Source organism: Aulostomus chinensis, chromosome 19 (assembly GCF_037954235.1).
Source record: "Aulostomus chinensis isolate RoL2024-O1b breed Wild chromosome 19, RoL_Achi_v1.0, whole genome shotgun sequence".
Taxonomy (NCBI): Eukaryota; Metazoa; Chordata; class Actinopteri; order Syngnathiformes; family Aulostomidae; genus Aulostomus; species Aulostomus chinensis.
In genome coordinates, this window is record NC_141338.1 from 21334319 (window position 1) to 21359751 (window position 25433).

Genomic DNA, 25433 nt, shown 5'->3' on the forward strand with positions numbered 1-25433 from the left:
GCATCAAGCTAAGCAAGTTCCTACTTAATCCAATTAGAGCTCGTGTCTGCAAATCACAGGCAGGCGAACTGCTGGAGCACCTCCTCCAGCACCACTCCCCATTGATTATGCTGCTCCTAAAGGGTGTGTTTTTGTCTCGGGAAGGAGCCAGGGAAGCAGACATATGAGCCGTCCCACGAGAGCGCAGCCATTGTGTTCTACTGCTCTCAAGTATCAGAGTAATAACACCCACCATGATAATGAAGTCCAGTGTGCGCACAGGGCACATACGTACATACGTACATAAATTCATGGATACATTCACACGTACCTACGCACATACAGACATATGTGTGTGTGTCAGGGAGAGAGAGAGAAAAGGATCTTAAGGTTCTGTTCTTTCCAAGAGTGGATTTTCTCTTCTTTTCGGATGCACGGTAGAGGCCGATCGACTGGCGCTGTCAGCAGTTCCACCATGTATCACATACATCACCAGAAGGCCGAGGCCTCGTTCAACGAAGGATCTATTGAGTTTTTAAAAAAAACATATGATGCCATTTTTCCTTTCTGAAACAGCTCAGCTCAGTCTGTCAACATACAGACATGGGTTTGTCTGGTTCGGTGAATTATTTGCTAATCAGTTATGACCCTGACTGAACCTTCCTGCACTTCTGCAGAACGTAGTAACATCTGTCTCTTGATCACCAAAGAACCATTTTAAAGTGGATTTGAGAAGAAAAAGAGGACCATTAACCCCCAGTTAATGGCAAAGCAACAAGGAGCCTACGTGGCAACAGCATGTGACATTAGTTGAGGAAGCTAACGTTAGCAGTGCTAACTGGCAGAGCACCCTTCTTTTGTTCAGAGCTTCGATGGTGTAGAGGCTCCCGCTGGTCTTGACACACTGCTTCGTTTCGTCATTTGAAGATTATTTGACTAGGTGAGGAAAATACACACACACACACACACACACACACACACACACACACACACACACACATGCTGGCAACATTCAAAAACTATATATACTGTATATATATTTATATATAGTTTTTGAATGTTGCTGGTTTTCAGCCATTATTGTTGTGGGAGACTTCAACAGGGCTAGCTTGACTAAAGTTTTGCCCCACTACCACTGAACATGTGAACTTCCCCACCCGAGGTGATCAAACTCTAGACCAGGGGTGGGCAATCATGTGCCATGGAGGGCCATGTGTATGCAGGTTTTCCTTCCAACCAAACACTTTAACAGGTGATTCCACTGATTAACACACCTTCAGCCACAGAAGAGTGTTAATCAGTGGAATCACCTGTTTAAGTGTTTGGTTGGAAGGAAAACCTGCATACACACGGCCCTCCATGGCACATGATTGCCCACCCCTGCTCTAGACCATTGTTATTCAAGAGTCAAGGACAGCTTTAAACCCCTCCCCCGACCACCTTTTGGCAAGGCTGATCACTCCTCCATTCTCCTCATCCCAGCATACAGACAAAAGCTAAAACCGGTCTGTCGATCAGTTCAGCGCTGGAGTGAGGAATCTGTCGCCACACAACAGGATTGCTTCAACAACACAGACTGGCAGATGTTCTCGGATGCTGCTGAAGGTGACATCAATGAATATGCTGACACTGTCTCAGCGTATATCTCCTGCTGCAACATAATTCTGAGTTGACCATGAAGTACTTCCCAAACTGGAAGCCCTGGATGAATGGGAATGTTCATTCCAAATTACGAGCACGGACATCCGCATATAATTCTGGGAACCAGGAGGCCTTGAGAGAGGCCAAATATGACCCGCGCAGAGCCATCAAAGATGCTAAGAGGAACTACAGGGATAAGCTGGAATCCAACTGCACCAGCTCTGACCCCAGGCGTGTGTGGCAAGGGCTCCACTCCATCACTGGCTGCAAAGGGAGAAACGATAGCAACATCCACACTGACGCCTCCTTGCCAGACAACCTGAACTCCTTCTATGCTCGGTTTGAGGCCAACAACACCACACTGGTTGGGAAGCTAGCTGAGAACCCTGATGGACACACTCTGACCCTGACAACGGCTGATGTGAGGAGAACCCTTAAAAGTTTGAACCCACGAAGGTCTCCGGGCCAGATGGCATTCCAGGACGGGTCCTCAAAGCATGTGCTGACCAGCTGGCAGTGGTCCTCACCTCCATTTTCAACCTCTCCCTGCAGCAGGTCACAGTCCCCACATGCTACAAACTAACCACAATCCTCCCCATTCCCAAGAAATCCCCCATTACAAGCCTGAATGACTACCGCCCTATTGCACTAACCCCCACCATCATGAAGTGCTTTGAGTGGCAAGTCAAGACCCACATCTGCACATCTCTTCCTGACTCCCTGGACTCTTTCCAATTTGCTTACAGGCCAAACAGGTCAACAGATGATGCCATCGCCCTGACACTGCACACTGCCCTCTCCCACCTGGAGCAGAAGGACACATAAGTGAGAATGCTGTTTGTTGACTACAGCTCAGCATTCAACACCATAGTCCCCATGAAGCTCATCCAAAAGCTCAGGATCCTGGGACTGCACACCTCTGTCTGCAACTGGATTCTGATCTTTCTGACGGAGAGACCCCAAGTGGTGATGATGGGCGGCTTCTCCTCTTCTACACTGACGCTGAGCACAGGTGTCCCTCAGGGCTGTGTTCTCAGCCCTCTCCTCTACGCCCTGATGACTCATGACTGTATGGCTAGGCACAGTTCCGATGCCATCCTGAAGTTTGCGGATGATACCACCATCTTCGGTCTCATCTCTCACAATGATGAGACGGCCTACAGAGAGGAGGTCAGCACCCTGGAAACATGGTGCCAGGACAATAACCTCTCTCTCTCAATGTCTGCAAAACCAAGGAGCTGGTCCTTGACTTCAGGAAACGTAGGGGGAGAGGTCACTTCCCCATTTTCATCGGGGGTTAAGAGGTGGAAAGGGTTGCCTCCTTCAAACTCCTTGGGGTGCACATCAGCGATGACCTCTCTTGGACCACTCACACCACTGCAGGAATTAAAAAAGCTAATACAGGACTATACCTCCTGAGGAGACTGAGGAGGTTTGGACTGAGCACCAATGCACTCTGCACCTTCTACAGGGGCGTCATCGAGAGTGCCCTGACTGGCTCCATCACCACCTGGTAAAGCAGCTGCTCTGCTGCAGACCGCAGGTCCCTTGGACGAGTGGTGAAGACAGCAGAGCGCATCACTGGCTGTCACCTCCCCTCCCTGCAATCCATCTTCAACACACGCTGCCTCAGGAAAGCACAGAAGATCATCACAGATCCCACTGATCCCAGCCACAGACTCTTTTCCCTGCTGCCGTCTGGTAGACGCTTCCGCAGCATCCACACCCAGACTACCAGATTCAGAAACACTTTCTTCCCCACAGCCATCAGACGACTAAACCAGTTGCTCATTTTGTTTGCACTGCACAGTCTGCACTCTCAGACATTGCACAGATGTACATATACTTGAATATATATATATGTATATATATATGTGTATATATATGTATATATATTTGTGTGTGTATATATATATATATATATATATACACACACACATATATTGCCACCACTGTTGTACATAATCATTGCTGTACATAATCCTCACTGTTGTACATAACACTATGCTCCTCTTAGCTATTTATATATCAGGACTTTACCTTATTTTATTTTATTTTTTTATTTTCTATTTTATTCATTATTTATTTTTCTTTCCTTTTCTCGTGCTACTTACTTGGAGTTGTCTGCCTGCCTTGTTCTGAGCATTTCATTGCACAAATGACGCTGTCAATATTGTGCATATGACAATAAAGAATCTTGAATCTTGAATCTTTCGCCGCTCAGGTAAGTGGCGTCAAATTTGGGCAGGAAATGACAGCGAAAAGAAAAGCAGGTTCATATCAAAGAGCGTTTTACACAAGCTGGGTGGTTTATAAACATAAGTAACTTGGCTACCAGTGCAACCGCAGCAAAGTAGTACATCAAAAAAATCTGTCAAACCATGTGACCCTCAAATCAGAGAGGAAGCATGCAGACGTTTATCAAGTTATTAATCCCCAAAAAGAAGTAAAAACATAAAGCTGCTGCTCTGAAATCTATGCAGACATTGCACGGCTAAACTGGAGATATTGACCTCACACAGCCTCTAATAGTGTGTGCGTGTGCGTGTGCGTGTGTGTGTGTGTGTGTGTCTGTCAAAGACAGCCCCCAACCCACCAATAAACCCCGAGGCTTCCTGAGAAGCCAGGGCTTAAACAAGATGAAGTGAGCGAGAGGTCAGGTCGCATTGACCCTGCTGTAACCTTTTCCAATCCTCAGACAGAGTTAATACCAGTAATGGTATCTGTGGGAGAGCACTTCCTGTCACACCCCCGAGTTAGGGACCTGCATATTGATTTACTTCTCAGCATTTTCACCTCCTTCACGCACTGCTGCTACGCTTCAGAGAAATCACTTACCACAAGAGCACCCAAAGCTTGTGATTAAAGCAGGAGAGACCTGAAACAAACACGGCGGTGGCGGTGGCGGTGGCGGTGGCGGTGGCGGCGGCGGCAGGTACATAAGTGAGTTACATCTTGAGTCAGTCCAAGTGATCTTAAAGCCATGACCAGACATAAATACGCACCATGACTCAGCAGTGATCGATCACAGTTCACATTGTAGAAGGAAAAGTGGTAGAGGGGCAGTGAAAGATAGCGCGGTTCCCTTAACTTCATGTGTGCTGCTGCAGAGAGAAAGCGGAGATCGTCTCGTGCTACCGGGCCGTCGACCAGGCCATGAGGCAAGACGCCACACTTCATCACTCGAACACCATCACTGCTTTTCCATTTCTCCTTTGAGTTTTATCCAATGTGTTTCACTTTCTTTATGTCTGTAAACAGTTTAATTTCTCTTTCTACTTTAGTGGCACTCAACACCCTTCACGGTGTGGCCTGGCTCTTCCTCCACACCACGTCACCCCAAGTATTTCTGTTTCAAACGCATCTTTACAATGCAGAGGTTTAGTGAGTGTTTAGCGTGACCTTTTGTCAGAAATGCAATGTAAAATTCATTCATTTAATTTGATTAGAATGAGTCCACACAGAGGGTCACTCTGACGGGAGCCAACAAAAAATCCTGAGTCCAGATTGGCAGGACGTGTGACTGCATGTGGACCCAAATGTAGACGTCAGTAACATGACCCAGGACTTTCACAGCCCCCCAGTGGAGGTGACAAGGGTGGGGCAAGTGCTGTTTCTTTTCTTACCCTCCCAAATTCATCCTAAGGTTTGACTTCTGTATGAAATATAAATCACCAATTATTGCAGCACCTATACCGTGATTCACCATGGCAACTTGTGAGACAAAGAGGTCGTCTGCAGTTTTACTCTGCAAAGGAGGAATCTGATAAACTCCTCCTACCACCATCTGTGTTTAGCTTTATTAGGAATGGTGTTGGTTCATTGATGAAGCTACCGGACTGAGGCTCAGGAGTGGACAGGAAGAGAGAACAGGGACAGGATAGGGAAGACAAGGGGGGGGGGGGGGAGACGACACAAAAGCAACAGTAGCAAAAAAGAAAAACATTGGTTGCAGAATTTCCAGGGCAAATTTACCATTTGGTTTGATATAATTTAAAATAAATGTCTGAGTGTGTGATTATGGATCAGTTGTGCTCCGTGTGTGTGTGTGTGTGTGTGTGTGTGTGTGTGTGTGTGTGTGTGTGTGTGTGTATGTGTGTATGTGTGTGTGTGTGTGTGTGTATGTGTATGCAACGGTTTGTCTTTGGATGCTGTGGGTAGCTGACTGTAGCTGATGTGGGAGACCAGAGAAACACACCCCTGGTCCAGTATCGCAGGCAGGTCAGGACCAAGCCACCAGGGCACCCAGAAACCCCCAGAACACAGAGAGCCCCAGGCCACAGGTTGCAGGTGACGGCAGATTTCAAACAAGTGACAAAAACTTCAGTTACTGAGAGTTTGTGTATTTCATCTAGACAGCATAGAGATAATTGAAGTTCCTTATCAAGACTGACTGAAGAGACAAAAAACTACAACACCTCTAAAGACAAGAAGGACTACAACAGTACCTCGAAAGACTAGAAGGTCTACAGCAGTACCTCTAAAGACTAGGAGGACTACAACAGTACCTCGAAAGACTAGAAGGTCTACAGCAGTACCTCTAAAGACTAGGAGGACTACAACAGTACCTCGAAAGACTAGAAGGTCTACAGCAGTACCTCTAAAGACTAGGAGGACTACAACAGTACCTCTGAAGACTAGAAGGTCTACAGCAGTACCTCTAAAGACTAGGAGGACTACAACAGTACCTCTAAAGACTAGAAGGTCTACAGCAGTACCTCTAAAGACTAGGAGGACTACAACAGTACCTCTAAAGACTAGAAGGTCTACAGCAGTACCTCTAAAGACTAGGAGGACTACAACAGTACCTCTAAAGACTATAAGGTCTACAGCAGTACCTCTAAAGACAAGGACTACAACAGTACCTCTAAAGACTATAAGGTCTACAGCAGTACCTCTAAAGGCTAGGAGGACTACAACAGTACCTCTAAAGACTATAAGGTCTACAGCAGTACCTCTAAAGACTAGGAGGACTACAACAGTACCTCTAAAGACTAGAAGGTCTACAGCAGTACCTCTAAAGACTAGGAGGACTACAACAGTAACTCTAAAGACTAGAAGGTCTACAGCAGTACCTCTAAAGACTAGAGGGTCTACAGCAGCACCTCTAAGGATTAGAAGGAGTACAGCACCACCTCTAAAGACTAGGAGGACTACAGCACCACCTCTAAGGACTAGAAGGAGTACAGCACCACCTCTAAAGATTAGAGAGACTACAGCACCACCTCTAAAGACAAGAAGGACTACAGCACCACCTCTGAGGACTAGAAGGAGTACAGCATCACCTCTAAAGACTAGGAGGACTACAGCACCACCTCTAAGGACTAGAAGGAGTACAGCACCACCTCTAAAGACTAGGAGGACTACAACACCACCTCTAAGGACTAGAACGAGTACAGCACCACCTCCAAAGACTAGGAGGACTACAGCACCACCTCTAAGGACTAGAAGGAGTACAGCACCACCTCTAAAAACTAGGAGAACTGCAACACTACCTCCAAAGATTAAAGAGACTACAGCCCCACCTCTAAGGACTAGAAGGGCTACAGCACCACCTCTAAAGAGTAGGAGGACTACAGCACCACCTCTAAGGACTAGAAGGAGTACAGCACCACCTCTAAAGACTAGGAGGACTGCAACACCACCTCTAAAGACTAGGAGGACTACAACACCACCTCTAAGGACTAGAACGAGTACAGCACCACCTCTAAAGACTAGGAGGACTACAGCACCACCTCTAAGGACTAGAAGGATTACAGCACCACCTCTAAAAACTAGGAGGACTGCAACACTACCTCCAAAGATTAAAGAGACTACAGCACCACCTCTAAGGACTAGAAGGGCTACAGCACCACCTCTAAAGACTAGGAGGACTACAGCACCACCTCTAAGGACTAGAAGGAGTACAGCACCACCTCTAAAGACTAGGAGGACTGCAACACCACCTCTAAGGACTAGAAGGACTGCAGCACCACCTCTAAAGATTAAAGAGACTACAGCACCACCTCTAAAGATTAAAGAGACTACAGCACCACCTCTGAGGCCTAGAAGGAGTACAGCACCAGCTCTAAGGACTAGGAGGATTACAGCACCACCTCTAAAGACTAGGAGGATTACAGCACCACCTCTTAAGATTATAGACACTACAACACCACCTCTAAAGACAAGAAGGACTACAGCACCACCTCCAAGAACTAGAAGGTCTACAGCACCAGCTCTAAGGACTAGGAGGACTACAGCACCACCTCTAAAGACTAGGAGGATTACAGCACCACCTTTTAAGATTAGAGAGACTACAGCACCACCTCTAAAGACAAGAAGGACTACAGCCCCACCTCCAAGAACTAGAAGGACTACAGCACCAGCTCTAAGGTCTAAGAGGACTACAGCTTCCTCTAAGGACTAGAGGAAGCTGTTGTCCCACTGACAAGTCAACCAGCCAATCAAGCACTCGTGAACAGAAACAAGCTTGGTCCTGATGCTGGAAACCATGGACTGAAGGGGGCAGGCCTGAGACCAAATTCTGGCTGGTTGGCTTCTACACCTTTTTACCTGTAAGAGGCAGTTTATTCCCCTCTGTCGGATCAGCATAGACAAAAGGAAGCTTCCCCACGGTGGTTCTAAGTCTGCGCAGGTTCAGCTTTTGCACCCTGGCTCCAGTCTTCTATTGATCTTCATTTTCCTTAACCCTAGACCTCTAATGTTAAAATTAGTAACACCGCCACTTACGTCTGGTATATTTGACCTGATATGATATTCCTGATAAAATATAGTTATCAACAAAAGATATTAAAGTACAACACTGTGTGCCAAATTAGAGTTCTCTTCTTTAAATTCCCAATGTGCAATGTCACATAAAATGACCAGAAGGTACGATGGAGGAGTATATGACAGGTTGTTTGTCTTCTAGGGTTAAAATAGTTATCAAGGTAAGAGATGGGACTCTCTTACGGTGGAGAAGTGTACGATACTAAGCTGGGAGCCACTGACATTTTTGTTCAGGCACCATTACTAAGAACTAACGGTATTGTCCAAGTAACACTGGACTGAACAGGAACCCGGTAATTTAAGGGGTTTGCCTCCAGTAAACCTGCCCTCCTATTTTGGCATTGACCTTGCGTAAATTCTTCAAGGCCATTGATGTCCCCTCCGGGCTCCGATCAAGGATAGAACCCACATAGGTGTCACAGATTCCCTTCAGTCGGAATATCAAGTACTGACACCTTAGTTATTCTGGACTGTGAACCAAACGGAAAGCCAGGTCTTAAGCCTCCCATGTAGGTCCTTAATTCTGATCCCTACCAGATGAATAGGAGGCCAGCTAGCTTGAAGCTGTGCTCTTCAAACCTTCAGCTTTGTTAGCAGAATCCGTGTCAAAGGCCCAGAAGAACCAGGCTGCACATCTGTTTCCCTCCTTAAAACACAAGCTGTCCAGTTGTCCAGTAAAACTTGGGTCTGGGTTTAGGAAGGTGGGTTGTAATCATAACCATATCTCCCCAGATGAAAAAAACATTCCATATAACCATCATGCAAAACTGAATATCAAAAAAAAAAAAAAACAATGTGACACAGAATGATGTCACGGATTCCACTGACTAATATCATGATTGTCTTGGACATCAACAAATATGCTGTAGACATCTGACAGGATGTCATCTTAGCATCAGGAGGCTTCGTTGATCATCAACAGTGGCACTTCACCAGACCGTATATTCATTTGGTGTATCTTTGATAGATTGTGCATCAGTTGTATCGGATTATTTGTCCACAGATATCCACCCCAGTGCGTTTGTGGGTATCAGATAGGGCATTGCTACTGGAGCTAATATGATTACAGACATCTGTAATGTCAGTCTTACTTGTCTCAATGTATTTTGGATCTTCAGAATGACATTATGGATATCTGAATGTTTTCTCATTGTGACAGCTGACATCAGAATAACGACTGGCTGACGGAGACAAACATTGTGGAGGAACGAGCCGATAATTGATCCGTTATTGGTTAACCTCTAATCAGAATGTGCTGATGTTTAGTTTGAAGACAGGAAGTTTTTACTTCAAGGTAGCAGAGCAAATTTTGAATTTATTGCAATGAAACACAAAACTGTGTGAGCTGGACTCCACAAGGTGGGATTCTCACCCTCAGAGGACATCTACAGGTCAAACTTGAGTCATAGTGCCACCTAGTGGCAAGAGGCACTATGCCCTCAGTGACAACCACTTCCATCGAGCATGAATGGGTGTTGTCTTCATTGGAGTTGGTGGGTTCTCTAGCACCACATTAGCTGCACACACACCAGGAGGAGGAGGAGGATGAAGAGGAGTAGGAGGAGGACTTCATGTTATCAGTACAGTGAGTTCAGATTCATCTTTCCTGTCACTGTTGATGCTGCCAGGTCTGGATCCATCCATCCTTTTTCTTCCGCTTATTCCTGTTCAGGGTCATGGGGGGGGGGGGGGGTGGAGCCTATCCCAGCGGCTACAGGCGAGAGGCGGGGTTCCCCCTGGACAGGTCACCAGTCCATGGCAGGGCCAACACATAGAGACAGACAACCATTGGCTCTCCCAGACACGCCTACGGTCAATTTAGAGTCTGGATTAACCTGGTCCCCTCTTGATGTCTTTGGACTGTGGAGGAAGCTGGAGTACCAGAGAGAACCCACACAGGAACAGGGAGAACATGCAGACACCCGTGTTCCAGCAGGGACTCGAACCAGGAACCTTCTTGCAGTGAGGCGACAGTGCTGACCACTGCACCACCGTGCCGCCCAGGTCTGGATCCTCCAGTGTTTATTATCAAGTTGGGAGTGTTAGTTCACTGTGAGTGTTTCTAAAATTCTGATGTGTGTGTGTGTGTGTGTGAGAGAAATATTAACAGCTGAGTATAACTCAGTCAAGAACACCGCTGCCATCACCACAGCAGCACCTGGTCGCCTCAGAGGCAGAGGTGGATCACAGTAGACGGAACAAGTGGACGTGATGAGATGCCAGTAAACGTACACCTCAACACCGGGCAACATTGCTTTGCTTGACCCAGCCGGTCAAGGCTGATGGTTGCCATCCTGGGTGGAGAGAAGGGAGCTTTTTCTCTCCATCGTCAGGCAGTGCTGCCCATGAATGACTTGTTGGGTCTCTGTATGGTGATAAAGCTGGTCTCACCCTGCTCTCTATCAGAGTGCCCTGAGATAACGTCTATTACGATGCTACGAAAGCCCATCATCCATCTATCATCAACCTCTTTGTCCCGGGCAGGGTTGCGAGAGCGCTGGAGCCCAACCAGCCTGTCTCACTGGAGGAGAGGTGGAGGTCACCTTCTTACTGGGAGGACACAGTGCTGACCACTGCACCACCCTGCTGTGAAAATAACATTTACATGACAGAAAAGACTTCAGTTCAGATAAAGAGGTTTATTTTCACACTTATTCCCTTTGCCTTTCCTTCCATTAGTAAAATACAGAATATTAGGCACAGAACCTAGAAAAAAAAAGCAGCGTGCAAACAGGATGCCAGTTTTGTTAAACATGATAATCAAAACTGCTCATAAAAATGTAAAACTGTGCCGAAGATTCCTCAAAATATATACACACACACACACATCAATGTCTTCAAAACATAAAAGTTAGTAAAAAAGATTCCCTTGTATCAGTGAGAAACCTCAAGAAGATCATAAAATACAACTGAAGTCACAAGGACCCAAAATATCCAACTTATTCATTGGTTGAGAGGCTGTTGAAGAGTCAAAGACACCTTGACACCTCCCCAGAGGCCCCCGCCCCATCCCGGAGGACTACATTCCCAGTGTTCCTCATGATTTGTGTGCAGGATTGATCAACACGATCATTGGGAAGTTCATCACATAAAAATATTTGACTGCTGGCAAGAATGACTTAGGATGACTCTACAAACCATGTCTGGTTGTGCTGGCGGCTGCTGTGCGATGATGTCACAAGTCTGATTCCCATCTGAGACCTCCATCACATCTTGTAATCTTGGCTGTGATTGGCTGAGGCAGCTGGTCTACATGAAGAACTGCGCCAGCAGGTTGGCCATGCCCAGCAGGATCAGGAAGCTGTGGAAGAGGGCTGACGGCCAGCGGAGCGCCCCCTGCCGTCTCAGGGAGATCATGTGGACTAAGGAAGGAAAAACAAACACCAAAGCCAAGCCGCACATGGCTCCGGAGAACCTGTGAAGACAGGAAGAGGGAGCATCAGTACACCACAGCAAAACACTGCCCACCTGACATTCGCCTCCAGAATGACCACCTAAACCATTACACCCCTCCAGCAACCGGTCCAGTTAGCTTCTCTCCAAGGTCGCCAGATTGCTAGTATACTGGATGGAGGGACAACCTCTGAGGAATCTAACGGCAGGTTTGAAGGGCCTTTGGGTTGAAATGGAACCATCTGTCAGTCACGAGCTATCGATGAACTGATGTAGCAGCCAAAGACCTTGAAGAGAAGAAAAACTCCAGTTCTGATGAAACTGCTGCTGTAGCAGCATCCATGCTAATCCTTTCAGGAGCCACTCTACCAGTCAGTTGGACACAAACGTTAGAACTTGAAGCCTGATGAGTAATTCTCAGGCCATCTTGTGATGCTAGTTCAAATGTGTCACCTGACAGACACGTCAACAGAAACACAATCCCAAAGCATTTAGATCCAAGGAGTCTACATGAGGGCGGCACGGTGGTGCAGTGGTCAGTGCTGTCACCTCACAGCAAGAAGGTTCCGGGTTCGAGTCCGGCTCGGGCACAGGATCTTTCTGGGTGGAGTCTCCATGTTCTCCCTGTTCCTGTGTGGGTTCTCTCTGGTAGCCACTAGGCTAACTGGATACTCTAAATTGACTGTAGATGTGACTGTGAGTGTGATGGACTGGCGACCCGTCCAGGGAGAACCCCGCCTCTAGCCCGTTGCCGTTGGGATAGGCTCCACCCCCCACCACCCGCGACCCTCAACAGGAATAAGCGGAAGAAAATGGATGGATGGATGGATTCTACATGAGGTGTGTGTGTGTGTGTCTCCAAGGGTGGGGAGTAACACCTAACAATTAAGGCACATGAGAAACAAAAGTTGTTTCATAAGGAATGAGAACTGTTCACGTACCTTTCTTAAAACTGTACTTTTACTCAAGTATACTTTTGAGCCAGAAGTCCAACTCCATTTGCCACTTGTGCCTCATCTGGTCTACGAATGGAGCAGCCTGCCTGAACGGGGCTCCAGGAGTTTTTTCCCCACCAATTAAAAAAAAACTTGCAAAATAAATTTGACAATTAGCTGCTCTCACCCCCGCCTGACTGACACACGCGCAAGAACGACTGGTACTTAAAACCCTTTTTTTTCCCTTACTTGAGGTTTCTTAAATGTTTTTTTTGTCCCATTTTTTTTTTTTATTGGAGTAATAGAACTTTTACTTGGGTACAGATGTTCAGTACTCCACCCACCACCGCGTGTGCCACTACAACTACGCTTCAAGTCACCTTCTATCACGTTCTCCACTGTTGCTCTAACAAATATCTGACGAGAACCACTTGCGGCTAGTACCCATGGATGAAGGGGGAATCTGGAACATACCGTATGATGGATCCAATGTTGGGATAAAACTTTGCCATCAGGACACCAGCTCCGACAATGACGATGTTCAGGACCAGGACATGGAAGAAACTACAGAGAGCGCATTAGAACCTCAGACATGCTGAAAGACCATTCTGACATCCTGCTAAGAGAAGTTTCAGGGTTCTACAGGAACATCTCAGACTGCTGACGTGGTTCAGCACTGTCACAGCATACAAATTTGAATAGCATCTCTAGACTGCCAGAATGATGCAACCTAATGTAACAACAGGCAAGCAGGCTGCTGCTAATCTCAGACTATAATATCAAACTTGACTGCTCAGATGATAAAAAGTTAAAAAAAAAAATCCTGCTGTAAGCGAACTGAAATGACACTCCTATCCTTGAGGGTTACCTGGGGTAATGACTGCCAAAGATCTGGCCCATCACCTGGACCCGCACCAGGTACCCCAGTAACGGGTACACAGTGACCATCTGGAACAAGAGGAAGGTCCGAGCCACAAACACCATCACGTCACTGCTGGGGAAGTTATCCAAGAAGTTCTGTTGGACGAGAGACATAAATACATGCTCACATAGAAGGATGACTACCGGCAGGAAACGTCTACGTAACCTTTCTGAGCTGTCCGATGACACTGAACGACAGGAAGCGGTTAATCAATCACAGGATGTGGCCTGCGTGTGCCTCCACACTCTGTATTTGTACTCCCTCCGGTTACTAGATCCAGGAAATAGATCAGGCTTTCTCCTGACAATATGAACAACATTTAAAGTTCTGATCCTTCCCAGCAAGCTCACTGAGGCAGGGCGAGCTATAACAGCTCTAGAACGTTCCATGTTCTCTCATCTCATTCTCCTTCCCTCTCCCAGGCTCCAGGGAAAAGTTGTGTTTTTTCTTTTGTCATCTCCATGCCACCTCTGGGACATGAGGTGAGTGGCAATGTTGTGGTTGAAAGACAGCTGAGTTTGTGGGGTTGTCATCATTGTTTCAGTTGGGTGGGTTCAGTCTTTCATTGTTGAGAAAGAAGAATGCGTTTGTGTGGTCCAGGGACGGCGGCAACAACGAAGTCATAGCTCATGTCCGTGACATCACAAAGGAGGCACATGAATGAAATATCGTCTGTTCAATTTACAAGATAGAAATGATTTATTTCCATCTTATTTTCTGCGCATTTCCCAAAACGGGAACATCGCTACAAGGATTTGTGATCATAATATACGTTTTTATAGTCAGAGAAACACACTTGTCTTCTTGACAACACAAATGCTGAGAGCTTTACTGGTACTTGACCAAAACCAGATCAAGTTGAGAGGCCTGTTCGTTTACAGGGAGCTTTTATGCTCTTTGGTCTTTTCTGACCTAATAATGTTGCTACAATGGCAGATACTCATGTTCAACAATGTCACCGTGTGCTGACATTTCAATGGCTTTACATGCTGTGCGTTACCAGCTTGTTTGTGTTTTACTAGTGATGTCAAGGCGTCCTGGACTCCCATATATGGGCGTGTTCCTCCTGCTCAGCTTCAGAGGTTTTACCGCTGTTTAGCATGTTCAGGGGTGTGAGGGAAAGTCAACTTGTTGAGCTTCCTGAAGAGGCGAGCAGCAGGCCAACGTGGATCCTGTTGTTCTTTCCAGACCAGCAACAGAAAATACCTCCATGATTGTTGGTTCACCTCACATGGGACTCTTTCCATAACCGGGCCGGTACCAAGCTGGTTAGCAGCTAGCCTGAAGCTAAAGGAACACGCTGTACTTGGTTGTATTTAAGAGTCCGAAGCTGTATGATCATGTGATCTGAGTCCCCCACTGTGTTTAGCTGGTGTCAGTAATCAGGCAGTATTGGCTCTGAGGAGCAATCTTGATTTACTCTTAATCCTGCACCACACAAATGAGGAGGGGGGGTTCGGTCCTTTGGAAGTCTGCAGAATGGTGAATAATCAGGGTGCAGTGGGTGGGTGGCATACAGGGGGGATAAAACAAGAGGCTGAAGACTCAGAAGACTTACTGGTTCAATGCAGTCTTTGTAGAGGGGGGGTGAAGGAAAGGCCGCAAAGATCAACACTCCCACGTAGAGATAGGTCAGCCCCACCAGAAGATAAGCCACAGACAGGTCCCGCACCTGAGAACACCAAGACACAACATGACTTCCTCTTCTCTCACGGCTGTCTCGACTACATTTACTTCCCCATTTTATATGAAGACTCCTTTCCTGTTCCTCAAATGCACATTTGAGTCATCATAACTCAGTAAACATCTAACTACAATAAGGAGACCGGACTGATGAGACGGAGCTGTGGCAGCAGCAGAGGAAGATTTATGTGTGGAACATGAGGGTCTCACGTTGTTCTCCTGGTGCCTGTTGTTCTTCATTAACGTGATGATGCAGTTGTGGATGAAGAAAGCCAGAGTGAGAACTCCTGTCAGCTGAGGGAAGAGCAGTCGGAACTCTGGAAAAACACCAGCACACAAAAGTGATGACTTTGCTTCTGGCAGGAAGAAAAGACCTGCTGGTGCTACACAAGCACACTGCATCACTGTGTGAGCACCAACAAGCTAACAGGGTCTAGGGTCACAAGTTTTGGTAGTGACATCATTCTAAGGTTTCCTGTCCACGACTAACTTTCAGAGGAGCACCGAAACAGTCAGTTCAGAAGGGGACATTACAATCCGGACCTCAAGCTTATAAAAGTATCTGGATGGTGTCAACTGTTCTAGCATCACCTGAGTCACTGCGGATAGAAACCTCAGCAGCAGGTTTACCTGGAACGTAGAACTGGCTTGAGTCAAACCAGTGGAAGTCGAGGTGGAAGCCAAGGCGGACGGCTTTAGTAGTGACCAGAACAATCAGATAGACCACTGATATGGTGCCTGGAGGAGAAGGAATGATGCAACATATTAAATAAGGGCCAGTTAACCCTTTAGCCTCTGCAGTGATTACGTAATGGTCCACAACTTCTCTGAACTGAGGTAAAAGACACCACAACGTTCTCAAGCTACTTTTATAGCACAACGGTGCTGAGGAAGAACACGAGACGGACGAGTTTTTAAACACACGTCACTTCGCTCTGACTCACCCAAGAACGTGAACCTCGCAAAGAAGGAGGCAGAGCGGAGGCAGAGCAGCGGCAGCAGCAGGACGATGAGGTAGAGGGGGATGGTGTTGGTTTTACTCCACCACTTTTCAAACGAGCTGACATCAAAGGTCTCATTCCCACCGCTGGCGAGGACCAAGGTGCTGAGGGTGTGGTTCTCTCCGGGGTTGGTGCTCGGGTACGGACAGATTACTGGGCGACAGAGCAACAAGCTTTATCGTCCTGAACAACTCAGGCTGAAGTCCTCCTGGTATTTTGGCTAAATGTTGGTTCGTCAGATGTTACACTGGGGTGAGTAAAGGGGTGGAGCTACTGCATCAGATGCTGCAGGTAAATAATAGTCACACTGTGATTGGACGGTTTGATCACAATATTTAATCTAACCCAGTGACCCTGACACAAGAGCAGTGACGCAAGAAGCACGAATGGTACAAGTCTTTCTGAAGTACTTCCTGTCTTTTTGCATTTTATTTTGCTGAGGTTTTACAAGTTTTATTTTTCTTCTTTAAAGCATGTATTTTAATACGAGCATTTATTCTGATTTCTAAATTTTTAACCTTTAATTTTGTGGATTAATTTTAATGTCAATTTTATTTCTGTGAAAGGGGACTTTCCAAAAATCAACATTACGTTCTTTACACACTTCCATTGTTTGTATCATTGACTCAAATATCCAAAATAAATTCACAATCATGGAATTATTGAGATATTGTGGAGGATGTGAAAAAATATGAATAATTCCAAAAGACCGATCTTGATAGTTCTTATTTTTGTGTCTTGTCTTTTTGTCAGATGAGTTACATGTAAAATACAGTCAAGAGGAGAATCGGAGTCTGAAGGTCCGCTCATGTGATTCTCACTCAGCTGGTCAGGCAAAGGTGAACTAGAAACCTACTGAGAATAATCTGGTAAACACCACACTTGGACAGCATCTTTAACTCACCCTTTTCTGTTCCGTTGGTTCCAAACTCTGAATCTGATGTGGTGATATTATGAGCGTAATCTAGCGAAAAGAGAAAACGCACATTGGAGATTTTAGTGAAGCAACAACGTTGAGTTTCTACTCTCCCTGAGCAAAACCACCGCGTTCTAGGGTGTGATGAGCTGACCCAACACAGAGGAGGAATGAAAGATGCACCATTCTCCTCATCACAGCTCAGTGTTCCATCAATACAGTGCTGAATCTGTGTGTTCTGTAACTGTAACAGTAAAAATGCTGTTTCATGCTGCATCACTGAACTTTGAAAAGTGAGCTTGAAAAAACCCCCGATCATTCACGGCAAATATTCCTGGGACAATCATGACCATCGGCGCACACCTGAAGAGAGACATTTGCTGAACGTGTAACAGAGTCAAAACAAAGCGTCTGCGTGTGTGGTTAATTATCAACCAAATGGAAGGCTGAAGACTGTTGGGTAATACATCCTCTGTGGTCAAGATAAGAACAGGAAGACTTACTGTAGATAAACTGTCCGCTGTTGTAGAGGAAGTTGGACATGAGGACCCAGTAGACCACCATGGCTCCAATAAGTGACACCATAGAGAAGACCAAGCTGGACCACTGGCCAAACTTGCCAAAGTAATATTTGCAAACATCAGGAAACTCCCAGTCTGAGGTGTCCACGTAGGCTGGAGAGAACAAGGGCATGTGGGCATAGTTGGCATGCTGACAGATATTCATCATCTGGCTGGTAGTGTCCAGCTCGAAAACAAAACAACTCCAATTAGATTGATTTGGTGTTCTTCTTCAAGGGCCTTTCTCTCTTTCAGCTGCTGCGAGCAGTCGTCGAGCAGGTCCAGGCACAGCTTCCAGAGCCATGAACGGTCAATGGCCTATAAGGCATCTTCCTAGCCTCGCCACCACTTGAGTACATTAGGTGGACTTTATTCATACAAATTATGGGCCTGTTATAGATGTGTATCAGCAGCCACACTCTGATCAAGACCTCAAAAGACAAGAACGTCTGTATTTGCTACAGATGTGGAATGATCTACAAGTCAGAGTTCCGGCTGGAGAACACTGAACCAGGAGCTTCCCCAGATCTCCACAACTGATTAGTTCTCACTGTGATAAGGATACGGACGAGGGGGCTGTATAACAACAGGAGCCCGCGTGTTTCTGTGGTCGAGGAAGGAATGCAGAATATAAAAATAGATATATTTGGTTTGAACGGTCATTTGCAGAGTTCTGGACTCCCAGTCAGCCTGAACACTGAGCCTCCTGTTGCTGCTGCTGGACTCACGTATTGCCTTTGGAGACTTGAGGACGACGTAACAACAGTAGAGCATTAGCAGACCTGTGAAGACGAGGATGATGATCCCCAGAGTAAAACCAGCCTGCAGGGACCAAGACAACAATGGCGCTCACTGCTGAGTTCTGAGTTTTCTTCCTATAAATCAAAAATACTGTGCATGTGAAGAGTGACTGAGCTCTAGTACCTGCTTTATACCCCACGGTATGCTGAGTATGGATGTGCCCATCATTGTGTTCCATATAGCAAATCTGCAGGAGACAGACGGACAAGGTCAGAGGGAGCGCAGCCGCACATGTGGACGGACCGATGCTGACAGGACTCACATGGTGATGATGCTGGGGTTTTTAGAGGAGGGGTCACCGCCTGTCACCTTAAAGGCTGTCCCCAGTGGGCTGTAGATGTAGATCTCCTCTGCTGGGGGGATCACATGGTCTGGAGGACTCTGTGGGGTAAAAAAAGGGGGACACTAAAGACCATGTCCTGACATCATTCAAAGAAAAGGATTTTTTTTTGTCTAAACTGCTTTGAACCAAAAGCAAGTGAGCCCTGGTCCACTTTGTTTGAGGTGTGACAGGAAATGGACCAAATATGGGCAGTAGGGATGAGTCGTGACACACCGTTACAATGTGTTTTAATATGTAACCATTTGACAAAGAATTGTGTGTGTATGTGTGTCCTTCCACTTCACAGGTGCTGATGTGAGAGACACACAAACAGCCACATCTCCGTCTGCTCAGAGCCACCAGCTCACACGGTTCACAGCTTCTTCAGCAGGAGCTGCACTTCACTCCATCAGCTCACCCACACTTCCTGAGCCCACACCCCACATTCCCCAGCTGATTCACTTTGCTCCTCCCCTCAGGTCACCATCTGCAGCGTGTGTGACAGTGAATTCTATCCCAGTGTACATCATTAGGGCCTAAATATCAGAATATACATCTTAATTACACAGCCTGTGTGCTTGTTCACACACACACACACACACACACACACAGCCTGTGTACTTGTACACAAACCACATCAACATTGTGTTAATTTTGCTTTACTTTGTTTACATTTTTGTAACACAAAACGGCAGACAGACTCAAATTCCCTCCTGATCAAACTTGTCATGCGTCACGTGTGTTTTCATTCATCCAAGTCCTGTGTGACCCTGACAAAATGACATAACGATTCCCGGAAGGAAGTTGTGTGGCAGGAACCCACAGTGACCTCATGATGTGTGAACTCTGACTAGGAGGGTAAAGGTTAACGGTACCAGCTGTCTGTCAGAGGAGCCGGTCAGTTTGCTGTAGTAATGGATCCTGCTGTTGAGGATGGCGGCCTCAGCAGACACTCGCTCCTGCGGGTCAATGTCTACGATGTTCCTGGGCTCCACGTGGAAAGGCCTGGAAGAAAAACAGACGGTCTGTCCATGTCCAGCTCATCTCAGCTTCCTATCACTGATGGAAGTGTTGGCGGATTCCACTTGGGATGAGCATATAAAACAACCCTCACACTGAACATCTGAGTCCTTGTTGTCATTACTACATGTGAAAGATACAAAGCAGATGTACTGTAAGCAATGAGAAGTGTTGTTTGGTCTTGGTTGTCCATGTGACTGGCTGGAAGGTGGTGTTTGGAATGCTTCATGTGCTAGAAAGCTGGTCGGTTGCTGTGAAATTCCTAACTGGATTAAAATTCACAGTAACTGCTAGCGCAGTTGTGAATGATGCGAGGGCGGCACACAGACATTTCACGACTGTTTGCTTATCAGGCAGATTCCTGGAAGTCTCACTGGAAGAAAACACCTTGTTTATTATTGAGTGAACATTATCAGAAAAGAGAGACATGCGAGGCCCCGTCAGCTGAGTGGGCCAGGGTCCACACTCCACTAAGCTGCTTTATTGACTTCTGCTGGTTGCGGGTTTTGTTTTGTTTTGCTTTGCTTTGCACACACGTGAAGGTCCACTTTGTGTCAGGCACACATCTTGTTTATGCATTCTCAAATGTGACTTGGTAAAGAAGATTAAAGTTAACTTGGTTATTGCTCACGTTTAAGCTTTCGTTGACGATGCTTGGGTTTATGTTAAATGAGGACACTGAAACAGTTTATGAAGTATTTGACGTTTTAGAGATGTGAGAAGATAGAGTGACTCAAGGTAAGACTAACATGTCATGCCACAGGACTTTCAGCAGTCTCGTGCACCACATATACACAGTGTTTATAAATACACAGTATCTGTGTGTGGTGTGTATCGAGGCAGATGAAGTATGTTGCTGAACTTCACGAAACAAGACATGTTCACTCCTATCATGGTCAAGATGCTGCACATTGATGTCATGGTTACAAGTCATCTACCTTTTAGCCTTGAAGTCCAGTGAGTCGGTGGAGCCTCGGTGGGAGTAGCTCTCGATGGTCTGCTCAGAGCTCAGCAGAGGCCGGCTGTCGTCCTCCATGATGCCACACTCTCAGCTAGACCCTGTCCACTCTCATTACCTGCCTAGGAGGAAAGGATCCCATCAGTGACGGTCACACGCAAGCCATAAAACAATACTCCTGCTGCATCATGTGGGTCTGACGTCACAGAAAACCTTCTCCAAAGCTGGCTGGAATGTTTATGATGGCAGTTTGATATTCTGCCCTCTGGCCAGCCACTTGATTTTGCCCTCTTCAGCATTGCTAGATTATCTGACTCGAGAGAGTTGCAGAGCTCTGGATCTGCACGCAGTAAACACCAGATTTAGCTTTATGAGCATAGCGATGACCCATTCCTCCAGGTTTGCCAAGGTTTGTTACAAGACCTCTGCTAAAAACTAGCACAGTAGAGAGAATTCTCAAAATGTAGGAATGTGAAGTAAACGTGATGTTATTACCACCTTTGTGAGTCAATGGCCTGGACTTCAGGAAACAAACAAAACACACACACACACGAGAACCAGCCAGAATCTTGCAATACTGATGGAAAGTTGAAGGATCATCATCATCGCTAACAAGCAGAAAATATGGGTTCACTCATGTCCCAGCTGATCTCTCTCCCTCTCCCTCACACACACAAACACACACACACACAAACACACACAAAATTACCCTGAAACAGCTTCCATCTGACACAAAAAGCCCCAGCCTAAAAAATATCAGTATCATTTGTTGTATTTCTAGAAGTAGTAGTAGTAGTAGTAGTAGTAGTAGTACTAGGTTGACAGGTATTTGGGACAGGTACACACACGCACTAAAAGTCAGGATATCGGAGTCAACATTCAGGAAAAAGTCAGTCCAGCACAAATCTTTGTTGAACTGATTTGAAGCATGTGCTTCCTTAAAAGAAAACTTTTCCACATCATCTCAACACAAAAGTGCAAGGAGCTCCTTCCTTCAGAAATGGAAATAAATAAATCAATAAATAAATAAATATAGCTCCCTGATATCGCGAAGCAGCAGAGAACTAAAAGCTAGAGTCAGCTGCAGGAGAGCCAATATAACTCATTCATTTTTAAAAAAAACAGTACTAAAAATTTAAAAATGCAGATTTAAATGATCCTAAAAAGGCTGAACATTGGGTCCAGTTAGGCTAGTTTGTAATATTATTGATCAGCACACTCTAGGATTCTAGGATCCGGTTTGTGACACACAAGAGAGGCAGTTCAGTCTTGACAACATATCCAGGTTATAATATCAGCAAACTGGAGTCTGGCTCATCCTGGGAATGTACAGGGCTGGAAACAGATGGCCCCAAACCATCAAGTCCACTCAAGACTAGTCGCGAGTGATTAGGGACCCAAAAATAAAATAAAATAAAATCATGGAGTGCAACTTGTACAGAGAAACCAGATGTTGTTTAAAGTTACAGCTCAACATTAACCAACAGACAGATTTAATTTAGCCGTGAGTAAGCTGCAGTTTAGCTGCATGATAACTAAGTTAGCTGCGAGTTAGCAATAAATTAGCAGCAAGGTAGCCATAAGTTAGCTGCATGTTAGCCGTAAGTTAGCAGTGAGTTAGCTGTGAGTTAGCCATAAGTTAGCTGTAGGTTGGCTGCAAGTGAGCAGAAAATTAACAGCAAATTAGCTGTTGGGTAGTAGTAGGTTAGATTCTGGTAAGTAATATTTTTAGTTAGCAGGAAGGTAACAGCCAGCTCATTGACAGACAGGCATGGGGCTCGGCTCCTTCCTAAACCAGCCACCTCCACAGATTGAATCAGGCTTTAGGGTCAATCCCAGCTTCCTCATGCATCACCGACACCGCCGGGATGTTGGCACCATCATCATCTTTGCACAGCTTATTCACACAGCCCCTACAATTCCTGAGACCAGGAGGAACAAGGCTGTAAGCTGTGCCGTGTTCTGTCCCCAGTAATGCAGGCGAAACACCTCAACGTGTGAAAGTGGAATGCATTTGAACTTGAAATGAATGTCGATTTAATTTTTTTCATGAGGAAAGAAATTTATGTTCTTCTTGCCTCCGGCCAAAGTGGACCTGAGGTTTCCTGACACACACACACACACACACACACACACACACACACACACACACACACACACACACACACACACACACACACACACACACACACACACAGGTTACAGAGGAGTCCGTACCGATGTGTGCAGAGAGGTCCTCCTTCCTTCCTGCGGTCTTCAGCTCATCTCAAGTCTGCTGTGTCAGCAAACTGCCAGTTTACTGAGATCGACACAAAGTGGCCGATAACCTCCCCCGTCACGCTCGTGTCGCCCCGGCCTGTAGTGTTCAGCTCCGCGGGCCCGACTGTCCGGACCACCTGCTGACTAACTGTGACTGGAGCAGTCCGTCTGGACCAGAGACGGGAGCTTGTTGTGTCTACGGTTGTTGGTTGTTACCACCAGCCGGTCCTTCTTCCTTCTTCCTCCTCTTCCTCTGTGTTTGTTGGCGGTGGACATCGAGCTCATAGGCGCTTTACCGCCACCTACTGGACTGGGGTTGCCTCTTCACTGTAGCCTCCATCCACCCACCCGATGGACATGGCGGTGTTCCAGGGCCGCGCTACGCCCTGTCGTCTGCACCGCTCACATCAACCTCTAAATGTCTGAGAGACGTTCAATAGTTGACACGGCTGAAGATGTTTTAAAGTGTTGCTCTTCGACATAAAATGTGAGTAAATGCAACAGTCATGAATTTTGAATTTTTTGTGTCTTAAAATGCCTGTGGCGAACAAGTGGCTACCTAAGGTCATCAGAGTTCACCAGGATGAGAGCAGAAGTGTGGAGTTTAGTTGTGGTGACCTTGGAGTCACTCGACCCTGGTGTAGCACATCCACAGGCTAACGTTAGCTTAGCACTGCTAACCTTGGCATTCGGGCTTCCAGCATCGTCAGAGGGGTTCATTAGTGAAGATGATCTTGATGAACTAAACCTGAAGATCATCCACTTTTGTTCACCACAGAGCTGATTTACTGACTCAATCAGAGAAGAAACCAGGAGATGACCACTTCCTGTTGGTGGAGAAATCCTGGATACGATGACTTCCTGTTGGACTGCAGACATACCTCATCCCTGACATTCTTATTTCTTTGGGACTACAACAATAACTCATCCCTGACATGCTAACTTCCTGTTACTACAACATCAATATGTGATTCATGTGATGCTAACTCCTTATGTGACTACAAAAATGAATCATCCCTGACATGATCACTTCCTGTTGAGCTACAAAAATAGCTCATCCTGTACATGCTAACTTCCCGCTGGACTACAAAATATTGTCATTCTCACAACACTTCAGGGACCTGGTAGATGCCTCTGTTTTTAGGGTTTTCCGTTTTATCCAGAAATGACAGAATGGCATGAATGAACAAGCTGAATCCATTTCACAAAGATAAATCCCATCAGTGTGGTTCCATGATCCTGTAGCTCAAGAAACCACACAGAGCGGCTGATCGTGTCTGCTGAAGAACACTGGTGATGTGAACAGCAGCAGAAGACTGAGAATCTCCTCAGAAAACACGGCTGGCACACATTTGCCCAGTGTGGCAAATAGAACAGCCCTGACCCCTGACTAAGCCTTGCTAGTTCTCCCTCGGGGACAAAAAAGTACATTCTATTCTAACTGTGACAAGAAATTTGTGGGTGGTCTTCGTTTACTCTCATGAGGGGGAAAGACATCAGATTGTACGTCTCAGTCAGTGGGTGCAGGTCTCAGGCCCAGGAGGGATTATGTCTTGGTTTTCAAGGTTAGAATTCATAATTTCATGTTTCACAGTGTTTTTGGATCTTATTAAAATTCTGTTAATAATTAATATCTGTTTCTAAATCCAACCAGAACTTCATTGTGTTGACACATCATATATCTTTTTTCCTTCTTCATCTTCTCCTTCTTCTTTTTTTTTCTTTACAACAGTGAACGCCATTTCATTTTTTTACACCACAAAACAACATGAAGCTCCGCCCAGACCCCTCCTAGCTAAACCATGGACTTTCTGTTGCCACCGTTTGTGTGGTGCTTGCGTGGGATTTAACCGTCGTGCCACTGCCAGCACGTAAAGTAGCGCTAGGACGACGCGGTCATTTCACGTATGTCCATGAGATCAAGTTAAAATGTCTCTTTTTATGAAAGGGTCCTCGAAACGGCACTTAAGCCAGTAGAGGGAAAAAGATAAGAAAGTGCCGGAACGCTCTCACACTCAAGGTACCAGTGGACCAACAGGGTACAAATACTTGTCACTGAGGGGGCCTTCGTGTACCCTTCAGTGTCCGTCAGTACCCCTTGAGTCAGAGGTCACTTCAGGCCTCTTGAACACTAAAATTGTATTTCTGAAGTATCAAATTTACCTTTTGAGGGAAAACTTGTCCCTGTAAGTACAGAACTGCCCTCGCCTCGCAGCTTCCTCTTTGAGCGGGCGCTGCTGAAAAAGAGTCTTCAAACAGAGAAGCAGTGATGGCA

At 46.1% G+C, this 25433-nt stretch overlaps 1 protein-coding gene across 1 annotated transcript; it reads right to left on the minus strand.

Annotated features, from left to right (window-relative positions):
- Positions 1-11013: 11013 nt before the first annotated feature.
- slc38a9 (solute carrier family 38 member 9) lies at positions 11014-23424 on the minus strand. The gene is made up of 15 exons (XM_086188071.1): positions 23117-23424; positions 20880-21021; positions 19797-19926; positions 18862-18980; positions 18723-18786; positions 18527-18620; positions 17742-17912; positions 17227-17286; positions 16266-16475; positions 15952-16059; positions 15532-15638; positions 15197-15310; positions 13585-13733; positions 13191-13280; positions 11014-11803 (listed from the first exon to the last, which is right to left on the minus strand). The coding sequence occupies exons 2-15, from the start codon at positions 20975-20977 to the stop codon at positions 11638-11640; spliced, it is 1680 nt and encodes a 559-aa protein (XP_086044197.1). The 5' UTR covers positions 20978-21021; positions 23117-23424; the 3' UTR covers positions 11014-11637.
- Positions 23425-25433: the final 2009 nt, after the last annotated feature.